Below are 13,880 nucleotides of genomic sequence, written 5' to 3' on the forward strand. Positions count from 1 at the left end.
TTTCTCGATTTTAATTTTTTTTTTTTTAAACTGTCATTTCTTGCAGAAACTCTCTCGAGATTCATTTAACATTATTTCTTATTTAATGTTACTTTTAAAACCTGCCTCCGTGTTAAATCGCCATTCCTGGGCTGGTCAAGTTTGAAACAAAATGGTCCTTGATTGGCGGAAAACAGGCTTAAGGCCAAATTTTCAGCCAATTAAGTCTCAGGACACTGAAGACTAACCTGGTCACATTATTGGAGTGATTAATTTTATGACAAGTATTTTTACAGATCCAACCACTCAACAAGATATGACATGGGGCATACATTGTCAAAACAATTTATTTTATTAGCAGTGACCATAAGGTTAATATAAGTATTCTTAAACATTGTATTCTTAAACACAGCAGCACAGTGGCATAGTGGTTAGCACTGTTGCCTCACAGCACCAGGGACCCGGGTTCGAATCCGGCCTCGGGTGACTGTCTGTGTGGAGTTTGCACATTCTCCCCGTGTTTGCGTGGGTTTCCTCCGGGTGCTCCGGTTTCCTCCCACAGTCCAAAGATGTGCGGGTTAGGTTGATTGGCTATGATAAATTGACCCTTAGTGTTAGGGGGATTAAATACGTGGGATTACGGGGATAGGGTGGGATATGTGTTGGTGTAGGGGTTACGGGGATCGGGTGGGATATGTGTCGGTGCAGGCTCGATGGGCCGAAATGGCCTCTATCTGCACTGTGGGGTTTCTGTGATTGTCATATTTTACTTTTTACACAGATCAGTAGAATGTCTGCATAATAGTAATTGAGAAGAGGCACATTTCATAGCAGTTCAATTTGTGTTGTACAGTAGGATGAACTATGATCTATAAAGAATGAATGAATTTCCTCAGCACATCTCAAAGTGGTTCACAACCAATTGGACACAGCAAGGTCCTATAACTAGCGAATTAATCAATAAATAGATTTTTTTTTAATTGGTGCAGGCTGAGGGAGGCATGTTGGCCAGAACACAACATAATTGGTACAAAAACTGTACAGTAAAACCTGTAAATTACAGACACTTCAGGGACTGGCATCAACTCTTTTTTTTTTTGCAGGTGTCCTCATTTTCAAAATGGTTGCATGTACTGAAAAATGTTTCTAAACAATCTTGAAGAGCCAGCTGAGATCATGATCAGCACCTAATCAGCTGCAATAATTCCACGATTCCTTCTTCCACACACCAGCGTTCAGCTCCATTCACATGACAGTTTTGCAGTCTAAATTCCCGTTTTATTTCAAACCGCTCTCACTTGGAGTGGAGTGTAACTTCATTAATGAACTGCTGTTCTCAGTTCTATTTACCAGCATTAGGGGAGTCACACGACAGGAAAAAGGGAGAAATGTGATGACAGGTTGTGCTGCTATATTGAAGCTTTCAAATGCAAGTCTTACAACAAATCGAGAACATTTGGGAGAGAAAACAGGTCACATTATGTGGAGGACTAAAACTGCAGTTTTCTGGTTGAGCAGTGAGTCTGCAGGAAAACGGACTGATAGCTGGGACTCACAGACCCATCCATCACTCTGTAGAGAGGCACAGAGACCCAGGACAGCCATTCACCTTCACGCCCAATGGCAAAGCTCCTCAAAGAAGTGGATCCACCATCAGAAGCCGAGGGAAAGAAAACAATGGAAGGGTCAAGAGTAGAGGAATTGCCAGCAGCCACTGAGAGTGTGTGGACATGGCACCGGGGAAGGAAAGGACGGCCCCTCCTGTTGTTCGCATGCAATATTTGGATGCTGGTGCGTGGGAGAAGGAATCTTAGCATTGTTGCGACTGATTAGGTGACCATAATCTCAGCTAGTTCTTCAAGACTGTTGAGAAAAATTTTACAGTTCATTCAATGACCATTTTGAAAATAAGGACATCTGCAAAAAAAAGACAGCTGATGCCAGTCAAGGTGCCCATAATTTACAGGTTTCACTGTACAGTTTTGGAGGCTGGTGAGATCAGTGCATGCATGGTATTTTGTTTTCACAAAGAAACAAGGTTACTTATTTTTTTGAGAAGTCTTTCAAGTGAAGAATTTAAAGCTTTTGTCCAATTGGTTTGTTTGATTAACCCCTTGCAAACTAAAGCTTCTAGTATTTAATGTACAGGGGAGGAGGAACCTTTGAAGCTTACAACACAGAAGCAGGCCATTTGGTCCTTCATGCGTGTGCCGGCTCTTTGCTGGAGCAAAAAAAACAATTCCACTGCCCCACAGTCCTGTATTTTCTTTGGCTTCCAATGTTTATCTATTCTTTTCCCTTAGAAGACAATGATCTCTGCCTCAACTATTTCCTGTGGCAAAGCATTCTATGTGTGAACATCTCTTTGCATTAAAAAAAAAATCTCCTACTCTTTCCTTACTTTCTTTAGGACAATTTTGAATTGGTAATTCCTTACCACCAATCCAACAACCAGAAGAAATAATCTTTTCCCATTCACTTGATCAAAACCCTTCCCAATCTTAAAAACATTTAATTACATTTCCTCAGACTTTTCTGTTCGAGTGGAAATAGTCCCAGTTACCTCAAGTTTGAAAGCTATAGTTTCTCATCCACAACATCCTCCTGGTGAATCTGCACTTGTCTTTTATGGCATTAATGGTCCTTCTATAATGGGATGCCACAACTGCACACAGTACTCCAACTGTGGTCTAACCAATGTCTATACAAATTAATCATTACTTTTCCTTTTAATTCGTTCCGGGATGTGGGCGTCGCTGGCAAGGCCAGCATTTATTGCCCATCCCTAATTGCCCTTGAGAAGGTGGTGGTGAGCCGCCTTCTTGAACCGTTGCAGTCCCTGTGGTGAAGGTACTCCCATAGTATTGTTAGGGAGTGAGTTCCAGGATTTTGACCCAGCGACGATGAAGGAACGGTGATATATTTCCAAGTCAGGATGGTGTGTGACTTGGAGGGCAACTTGCAGGTGTTCCCATGCGCCTGCTGCTCTTGGCCTTATAGGTGGTAGAGGTCGTGGGTTTCGGAGGTGCTGCCGAAGAAACCTTGTCGAGTTGCTCCAGTGCACCTTATAGATGGTACACACTGCCACCACGGTGCGCCGGTGGTGGAGGGAGTGAATGTTTAAGGTAGTGGATGGGGTACCAATCAAGCGGGCTGCTTTGTCCTGGATGGTGTTGAGCTTCTTGAGTGTTGTTGGAGCTGCACTCATCCAGGCAAGTGGAGAGTATTCCATCACACTCCTGACTTATGCCTTGCAGATGGTGGAAAGACTTTGGGGAGTCAGGAGGTGAAACACTCATTGCAGAATACCTAGCCTCTGACCTGCTCTTGTTGCCACAGTATTTATGTGACTGGTCCAGCTATGTTTCTGGTCAATGGTGACCCCCAGGATATTGATGGTGGGGGATTCAGCGACTGTAGACTGCCCAGGTATGTCCTGTCCACAAAAAGCAGGACAAATCTCTGTCCCTCTCACTTTCAGAGAATGTATTTGAATCCTAGGTCTCTCTCTTCCTTATATATTACATATACAGGAAACTTTGTGTTATCCAGAGGCTAAATGTCCGGCAAGCTCGAGCCACCGGCAAAAATCAGGAGCCGTTTAGTTAGTTGTTTTTTCTTTTCGTTGCTTTTTTCTCAACAGTCAAGCTCTGCAAGGTCTGTAGCTAAGCAACAGCTTCAGCTAGAGACGCTACAGAGACGCTTGCCGACTGTTTAGAAGCTGTTGCTAAGCAACAGGGTTTGTTGATTCACACGGAGCTGAAAATCTCCGTATGTTTCAACATCAGCGCTGGTGTGTCCAGCAGTTTTGAGGGAACGGCAACAGCTCGGTCCCGTCTGACTATTCTGCTAACCAGTATATAAATTTTCCTCATCTTTCTGAGGAGATGTTAAATCAAGACACTGTCTGCCCTCTCAGGTGGATGTAAAAGATCCTATGGCACTATTTGAAGAGGATCGGAGGAGTTCTTCTTATGTCCTGGATAACATTTATCCTTCAACCAACACCACCAAAGCTATTACTGGTAATTTATCTCATTGCTGTTTGTGGAATCTTGACGTGAACAATTTGGCTGCTACTTTTCCTGGCATTAGAACAATGACAACATTTCAAAAGCACTTCATTGACCGAAGTGCTTTGGAACCTCCTGAGGTCATAGAGTCATTACGGAACAGAAGGAGGCTATTCGGCCCATCGAGTCCGTGCCAACTCTCTGTGGAGAAATCCAGTCAGTCCCATTCTCCCGCTCTATCCCCGTAGCCCTGCAAGTTTATTTCCCTCACGTACTTATCCAGTCTCCCCTTGAAAGCATCGAGTGTCTTCATTTCCACCACTTCCATCAGCAGTGAGTTCCAGGTCCTCACGTAAAAAAGTTTTTCCTCACTCCCCCCCTGTATTTCTTGCCCAAAACCTTAAATCTGTGTCCCCTAGTCCTTGTACCATCAACTAGTGGGAACAACCTTTCCCCATCTAACCTATCCAAACCCGTCATAATCTTGTACACCTCTATCAAATCACCTCTCAACTTCCTTTGCGCTAATGAAAACAAATCCAGCTTCTCCAATCTGTCCTTGTAGCTAAGATCCCCCGTCCCCCAAACCATTCTGGTAAATCTCCTCTGTACCCTCTTAAGGGCCTTCACATCCTTCCTAAAGTGTGGTGACCAGAACTGGACGCAATACTCCTGTTGTGACCTAACCAGCGTTTTGTAAAGGTTCAGCATAACTTCTCTACTTTTTTACTCAATACCTCTATTTATGAAGCCCAAGATCCCATATGCTTTGTTAACCATTCTCTCAATATGTCCCACCACCTTCAGGGACCTATGCACATTAATTCCCAGGTCCCTCTGTCCCTGCATACTCTTTAAAACTGTGCCATTAAGTGTATATTGCCTCTCCCTGTTCCTTCTGCCATAATGCATCACCTCACACTTCTCTGTATTAAATTCCATCTGCCACTTGTCTGTCCATTCTGCTAGCCTTTCTATGTCCTGCTGCAGTCGATTGGTATCATCCTCACTGTTTGTCACACCCCCAAGTTTGGTGTCATCGGCAAATTTAGAAATTCTACTCTGTATTCCAATATCCAGGTAATTTATATATCACAAAAAGCAGTGGCCCCAGCACTGACCCTTGGGGAACACCACTGTCTACCATCCTCCAGTCTGAAATACAGCCATTTACTACAAAAATTCACTGTTTTCTATCCTTAAGCCAATTCCTTATCCAAGCTGCCACTGACCCACCTATTCCATGAGCCTCAATTTTGTTAACCAGCCTTCTATGTGATACTCTGTCAAACGTCTTCCTAAAATCCATGTAGACAACATCCATTGCATTCCCTTCATCAATCCTCCCTGTAACTTCATCAGAAAATTCAATTAGATTAGTCAAGCACGATCTGCCTTTTACAAATCACTGCTGGCTCTCTTCAATTAGCTTAAACCTCTCCAAGTGCCCGTTAATTTTTTCCTTGATTACTGTTTCTAAAACTTTACCCATCACTGATGTTAAACTGACCGGCCTGTAGTTACTAGGATCGTCCTTACACCCTTTCTTAACATAGAAGATATGAGCAGGAGTAGGCCATTCGGCCCCTCGAGCCTGCTCCGCCATTCAATGAGATCATGGCTGATCATCCAAATTCAGTACCCCGTTCCTGCCTTCTCTCCATATCCCTTGATCCCTTTAAGAAATATATCCAACTCCTTCTTGAATATATTTAATGAATTGGCCTCTACTGCCTTCTGTGGTAGAGAATTCCACAGGTTCACCACCATCAGGGTGAAGAAATTCCTCCTGGTTCTGGACTCCCAGACCATCAGGAACATCCTTCCTGCATCTAGTCTGTCTAGTCCTGTTAGAATTTTATAAGTTTCAATGAGATCCCCTCGCATTCTTCTAAACTCCAGCGAGTACAAGCCCAATCGACCCAATCTCTCCTCATACGTCATTCCTGCCATCCCAGGTATCAGCCTGGTGAATATTCGCTGCACTCTCTCCATGGCAAGAACATCCTTCCTCAGATAAGGCGACCAAAACTGCACACAATACTCAAGGTGTGGTCTCACCAAGGCCCTGTACAACTGCAGCAAGACATCCTTGTTCCTGTACTCAAACCCTCTCGCTACGAAGGCCAACATACCATTTGCCTTCTTAATCGCCTGCTGTACCTGCATGCTTACCTTCAGCGACTGGTGTACAAGGACACCCAGGTCTCGTTGCACTTCCCCTTCTCCCAATCTATTGCTATTCAGATAATAATCTGCCTTCCTGTTTTTGACACCAAAGTGGATAACCTCGCATTTATCCATGTTATATTGCATCTGCCATGCTTGTGCCCAATTACTCAACTTGTCCAAATCATACTGGAGTTTCTCGGCATCCTCCTCACAGCACACATGCCCACCCAGCTTTGTCGTCGTCTGCAAACTTGGAGATATTACATCTAGTTCCCTCGCATAGATCATTAATATATATTGTGAATAGCTGGAGTCCAAGGACCGATCCCTGCGGTACCCCACTAGTCACTGCCTGCCACTCGGAAAAAGACCTGTTTATTCCAACTCTTTGCTTTTTGTCTGCCAACCAGTTCTCTATCCAAGTCAATACCTTGCCCCCAATCCCATGTGCCTTAACTTTACACGCTAATCTCTTATGCGGGACCTTATCGAAAGCCTTTTGAAAGGCGCCGGGGGGGTGCCGGGGGCAAGGGGGCGGCAGGAGGTGCCGGGGGGGGGGGGGGGGGCAAGGGGGGTGAGGGTCAGCAGGCGCCGGGGAGCGGGGGCAGGTGCCGGGTGGGCAAGGGGGGCGAGGGGGCGGCAGGTGCGAGAGACAAACTATTTGTAGAGGATCATAGCTGCATAGGTGAAGAAACAATATACCTGCTCCCAGCTTTTCCCACATATCTATATTTAGCTAAACAGAAAACAACTTCTCTTACTTGGGCACATTTCTAGATTGACACAAGACATTTAGTTAGACAGGCAGGCAGACAATCAGCACAAGAGTAGCTTCTGTTGCCACTTAGAAGAAATAGCCTGATATTTTTCTCTGTGCAAAATACAAGACATTAAGAAACTTGCAGAATGGACATTTAATTGGCAAATGAATTTCAATATGTAAGTGTGAGGTGGTGCATTTTGGTCGGAAGAATAAGGAGGCCACATACTGCTTGGATAGTAAGCATCTAAATAGGGTAGAGGAGCAAAGAGATCTAGGAGTACAGATACACAAATCACTAAACGTAGCAATGTATGATAATAAGGCCATAAAAAACCTCAATCACTGGGGTTCATTTCTAGAGGGATAGCATTGAAAAGTAGAGAAGTTATGTTAAATTTGTATCAACCTTGGTTAGACCACACTTATTAATGTGCACAGTTCTGGTCTCCATATTATAAAAAAGGACATAGATGCATTGGAGAAGGTGCAAAAAGGATTCACAAGAATGATACCAGAATTGCGAGGTTATCAGGAAAGATTGAACGGGCTAGGGCTCTTTTCTCTAGAAGAGAGCAGGTTGAGGGGTGACGTGATAGAGGTCTAATGAAAGAGGTAGACGTGGAGAAAATATTTTCCTTGTGGGGGAGGCCAAAGCCAGAGGCCATAAATGTAAGGTAGTCACTAATAAATCCTATAGGGAATTCAGGAGAAACTTCTTTACCCAAAGAGTGGCAAGAATGTGGAAGGTGCTACCACAAGGAGTAGTTGAGGTAAATAGCATAGATAGATTTAAGGGGAAGCTAGATAAGCACGAGAGAGAAATAAATAGAAGGGAATGCTGATCAGGTTAGATGAACAGAGGTCAGAGGAGGCTCGTGTGGAGCATAAATGCCAGCATAGACCCGTTGGGCCAAATGGCCTGTTTCTGTTCTGTAGACTCAATGCATTAGTAGTTTGTAAACAAATTTGTTAAAACTAAGCAGAAGGGGAAAACTGCCAGTGTGCATTATACACTAACTGAAACCAATTATTCCAGAACTTGATACTACAGTAATTGAGCCTGTACTTGCCACCTGCACCTCCCCCAAACACTGACGAGATAAGATTGGGAACTCACTAAGGAGAACTGCAGGCATAAAACTACATTTTACCACTCCAAAGCACAACACATGCAACTACAAAAATGATGTCACTTCACTGAAAATATAGGCATATCCCTATATACATTTGTAAAATGTTATAATGGATACATCGTATTAAGTGATTATTGCAATTTCAGGTGTCTACCTCAGAAGATTGGGTTCCGGCATGCCTGGGTCTCCACCTCTCCTAAAACCTGCAGGAAAATAAAATAAATATTTACAATAAATCCAAACAACCAATATCAAAACCACCTGCAATATATTTAAAGTCTAAAAAGCACAGCCATAATGTAGACTTACTGGCCGCAATTTCGCCTACCGAGGTGGACTTCGTGCAGCTAAGGTAGGTGGCGGGTTGCGACCCTGCTCCCGGCTCCATCCCACTCTGAAAATGTTTCCGTTGATTGGGCTAGTTAAGCCCGCCCTGCGAGGTTCCCGGCCAATTAAAAGGAAGCGGGTCTGATGACGTCATTTGATGATGCATCATCAGACAGTTTCCTTAAAGGGACCATGTCCACATTCATTTTGACAATTGTGCCGTCAGTGTTCTACAGCATTGAGGTGCTGCAAACACTGACAATCACTGCACAAAGGTGCATGGTTGCACCCAGGCTCTCCCATGACTCCCTCCATATGCTGCAAAAGTGGAGGGAGTCTCCCTCCCAGGACACCAACACAGCCTGGTTGCATATTGCACAGGAGGACACAAGCAGGATTGTGGTCAGGGGGACCAGGCTGCAGTGGCGCAAACCTTTCAATAATCTCAGTAGATCACAAAGTTACTGCAAAGCCACATTCAACCTCATCCTGCTGTGCCACATCACATCCCCATCATTCTGCCTTCCCTACCCTACTCCTGCACATCCTTACTCACACCAACTTACCTTGCACCTCCACCCATCCCCCTCTCTCTATCGACATCATCACATCCCCAGCTCACTAGCCACCCCACACACTCACCCTCATCCTTGTCCAATCAAACCAACTAATACACAATGGTAGGTACTTGGGTGTTTTCATCAATGTTCATGTAAAGTTTCTCTGATGTGTTGCCAAACATTGAAATCTTTATTTTCCACACTTTGCCTTCTTGGGCAGATTTGTGTGCACCTTTGGAAGTGGCTTAGTGAGTTGCAGTGAATGGTGAGACATAACGTTAACCCCGCAATGGTGACGAGTGTGAAAAGAATGGCTTGGGCATTGTAGGGATGCTTTATGGTGCTGCTGCACTTCATGTGGCAGCCAGGGTGTACAACGTCAAGTGAAGTAAATCTCGCCATCCCTGGCCTCCCGAGCAGCAATGTGGTCGGGTGCTGATGCCCTGTGTCCTGTGCAGCATCAGGTAATTGCAGAGCAGGTTGGTGGTGGTGTTGAAGTGCTGGTGATGTTAGTGTTGGGGCTGATCATGGTGGGATTCGGAGGACCAAGGTGAGATTTTTTCAAGGACACCGATGTTACTGGAATAGATGGCTGCTGAAGTTGAGATGACAGAAGCGATGTCAATGGTGAGAGGTTGCTCCAAGGAAGTGACAGTGGATAGAGTGTTTACTCCAAACACTTCTAAACTGCATAAAGCTGAAAAGTGTATTCCAAATCCTGAAGGCTCCAGCTTCTAACATTTTAAAGTGAACAGCTGTGAAATGGTAGCTTTTATACTACTTTTGCAGCTGTCAACTATTCAGAGGAATGGAGAGTCATTGACAGCCCGACTACTTACCTGATGTGATCCCCGAGCACAGGTAACCTTAGCTCATCCGCCGCTTGGTGTCGGGTCTGTAAAGCTTTTCGATTTTGACAGCGAACCTGCCTCCAAACCCACCCTCAACACCAGCAAAATTCCGGCCACTATATCCAAAGTATAGCAGAAACTTCACACTTCATCGGTCAGAGAAGACCAGTGCATAGCAGAGACTATTACATATAATTGGCAAACAAAATTGCAGTAATCAACTGGTCAGTTCCTGATAAAGCAACTCCGACATGAAGCAGAGAGAGAGTTAATGCCCAAAGTGGTAAACTCCACTGATGCAAAAACAAGAATACTGCCATATATGTCTGAAACAGTATACATCACTGTCATGGTTTCTATCACACTGAACTCCCGATTACATTTTTGCTTTGCAGGGAAAGGTGGTACAGTGGGTTAGCACACTGTCTCTTCATCCCTGGGTTCCATCTGCCTAAATGACGCACTGAAGTCTCCTCTCTGCTGGCTTTAAGAGTCAGGTCCTACATAAAATGAGTTTGACCAATCTTAATGGACACAATGCCATAGCACAAAACTGCTTGTATTTCTGCAGAAAAATGTAATTTTCACTCAAAGTATGGAAAGTGAAAGATTTCAAGTTGGGAGCTCTCTCCTGAAGTTGGGATCAATGTACATTGCTACTGCAGAATAGAGAAAACTTTACAGAGTACCTGACAATGCTATAACTGACATTTGATTCTGACATTCCATGTCAAATGTGGAAAACTGTTCCACTCCCCAAAACAATCCTCCTTAAATTGAGCACAAAATAGTCAGAAAATACAAAATAAGGCCGGCACAGGCACGATGGGCCGAATGGCCTCCTTCTGCGCTGTATCATTCTATGAAAAGATTACTGCCTTGGAATCACTCAACTATTATTCTCCATGGATTTCACTTTTAGGATTTAAATTTTACAAGACAAATGAGTAAAAAAGGTCTGCATTAAAATCACAGAAGTGCTGCTAGCAGATACAGTGCAGAAACACAGTGACAGTGTTGTAAACATAACAATGCAGGCCCCCCATGAAACATACATTAACAATGAGATTCTGTTTGATGCTGTTAATGTGTCATAGGAAATACAGTAACTATACAGGAGTTTGTATGACCAGATTCAGTCACTTCATTAATACCAATATTATATGATGCATCAGGCATACATCATCTGTGGAAAGATGTCTGTACCCGATCAACAAAGGCCTACTGCCATCTCATTAGTCATTCTGGTCAACTGCCCCATGTCTGAATTGGCTCAGCTTCTTTGCAGAAGGAGCAGCATCACATTAGTGTACAGCTACAAGAGAATGTCATGAGCCAGCTATGTGGGCAAATGGGAAACTCTACGTTCAATCCCCCTACATAAAGTTTTCACTCAGCTATGTTAACTTATACTTGGTCCCTCTCCACAGGCAGGGAAGGAAACGGAGAGTTGTTCCTGAACCATATTTGGTATCCAGCAAAAGGACATGCAGGTAAGATAGCAGAAGGTGACCAGCAAGGAGTAAATGCCTTCAGAAGAGGAAGAGACGGAAGAACTAAGAACTACAGCACAGAAGGCGGCCATTCAGTGCCTATTGGGTCTGTGCCAGCTCTTGGCCAGAGCAATACAAAACTAATTCCATTGCCCCCACCCACCGTATCTTCCTCTGCTTGAAATGGTTATCCACTTTACCTTAAAAGATGCAATGGTCTGTGGCAACTCGAACAACTCTCTATGTAAAGATGTTTCTCCTCACCTCTCTCAATCTATTTTAAATTGATGAACTCTTGTGACTCAGTCTCCAACCAAAAGAAATAGTCTTTCCTTATTCGCTCTATCAAAAACCATCTAATTTTGAAAACATCTATTAAATGTCGTCTTAGCCTTTTCTGCTCCAGGGAAACTAATCCCAGTACCTCAAGTCTCTCCTCAAAAGTAGTTTCTCACCCATGGCATCATCCTGGTGAATTTACTAAGTACGTTCTCTATAGCTTCAATGTTCTTTCTAAAATAGAGCATCTAAAACTGCACACTATACTCTGTGGCTTAACCATTGTCTGCACAAATTGATCACTCCATTCTTTCTCTTATACTCTGTCTCTATTTATAAAACTTTACAATATGCTTCCTGTAGTGTATGTGCCTTTAAGAGCCCCAGGTGTGCTGTAATGCCGGTAATGGCCACTCGGGCTATACAAGCCTGTATATTGTGTATATCTGTTAGAACCACCCCCCCCCCCCCACCCCCCAGACTTTGCTTAGTAATCACCTATGAACCAACTCCTGTCTTCAGTGTCTTTATCAACACACAGACACTACAGTGGCGACGAAGTGGAAACGGACTTACCTGCAATTCGGCAGCACCTCCAGGACATCGATTCCTCGGGCGTCCAGAAGACTCAAGAAAGTGAGAGAAGCTGTGGTTTCACCAGCTGGCCAAGCTGGTGGCAGGTACTGCGCTAATCCTTCCTGGGCGTCAGGCTGGGGCTCCAGCGGCTGGCTCTACAGCTGAGACAGGCAGCGAAATCGGAGGCAAGCAATAACAGACTGGGAGGGAGCACTCGGGAGACGGCCGGCGCGGCAAGCAGGTCAGCGTTCAGACCTGCAGAGAAAGTCCGGCGGGAACAAGTCTCCAACTGTAAACAAATAAAATTAAAAAAAAAAAAACGGAAACCGCGGGAAACAACGTTGTCATCGGCAGCAGCGGCGGGAAAGCGCGGGAAGCGCCATATTTTTTCTGACATGCCTAAGTCTGGCAATATTGATGCTTTTTATAGCGAAATGGAGGATTGGACCACATACGTGGAAAGAGTAGAGGTATATTGCACTGCAAATGGAATAGAAGATGAAAAAAAAGCTTCAGTACTGCTGAACCTAATGGGCGCAAAGGCATACGGGCTGTTACAAAATTTAATCACTCCAGCCAAACCAAAGGACAAGAATTTTAAAGAAATTGTTGATACCCTGCAGGAGCACTTAAACCCAACACCGCTGCTGATAGCGGAACGATTCAAATTCTTCAAGAGAAATCAACACAAGAATGAAAGTAACGCTGATTACCTAACCGAATTAAGAAAGCTATCAAAGTACTGCCAATTCGGGGCAGGACTAGCAGATTATCTTCGCGACAAATTCGTTTGCGGTCTCTTAAGTGAAGGAACACAAAAAAGGCTGCTTTCTGAAAAAGATTTAACATTGGACAAAGCTTTCAGTATGGCTGTATCATACGAAGCAGCAGCAAGAGGAGCTGCAGAGATACAACAAAAGACACAGGACTTCGGCACCCATGAAATGACACAGGGTTTCGAAAGATGTTATCGCTGCGGCAGATCCACCCATAACCAGAAGGACTGCTGGTTCAAGGACAAAGCATGCAGGCAATGCGGAAAGATTGGACACATTGCACGGGTATGCCGATCTGGACAAAATAAATCCAGACAGAAAAAAAAAAATCAATAAATGAAAGTACAGGAAGGTACAAATGATGACGGACAGTAGCTCCGAAGACCAGAAGAGTGATAGCGACTCCGAAAACAATAGACTAAGCTGTCTCAAATTACATAATGTACTTGCCAAAGATGATTACCAAACCATTTGGGTTACCCTCACGATAGCAGGGTCCCCTGTTAAAATGGAGCTAGATACAGGATCAGCTCTAACCATAATAAATCGAAGGGATTACGAGAGGCTATTTTCGCATATACCTCTAAAAGACACATCCATTATCTTAAAAACATATACGGGGCAGAAAGTATACCCCAAAGGAAAAATAAGGGTGCCTGTTGTATACAACGGCAAAGAAATACAAAAGTTGTATTTATACATTCTACAAGATGGTGGTCCACCGTTGTTGGGACGTGAATGGATCAGAAAGATACGTTTAGACTGGCACTCCATTCAGGCACTGACGGTGACCAGTAAGAAAATAAACAATGATGACATCATACCTGAACGATTAAAAGACATCTTGGCCAACGCCAAAGAAGTGTTTCAAGAGAAACTAGGAACCTGGAAAGGCATCACCGCCTCAATAAAAGTGGAAGATGCAGCAATTCCCAAATTTTTTAAGGCAAGAACGGTG

At 44.0% G+C, this 13,880-nt stretch overlaps 1 protein-coding gene across 1 annotated transcript in view; it reads right to left on the bottom strand.

The window, feature by feature from the left end:
* tomm7 (translocase of outer mitochondrial membrane 7 homolog (yeast)) overlaps window positions 1-13,880 on the bottom strand; it is a 62,740-nt gene that overhangs the window by 11,197 nt on the left and 37,663 nt on the right. The window contains exon 2 of the mRNA XM_085988456.1: window positions 8,215-8,263. Within this exon, the coding sequence (XP_085844582.1) occupies window positions 8,215-8,263 (49 nt within the window). The remainder of the gene's footprint in view (window positions 1-8,214; window positions 8,264-13,880) is intronic.

This window comes from Somniosus microcephalus, chromosome 5 (assembly GCF_052327205.1).
Source record: "Somniosus microcephalus isolate GS21.2 chromosome 5, FLI_Smic_1.0, whole genome shotgun sequence".
Lineage (NCBI taxonomy): Eukaryota > Metazoa > Chordata > Chondrichthyes > Squaliformes > Somniosidae > Somniosus > Somniosus microcephalus.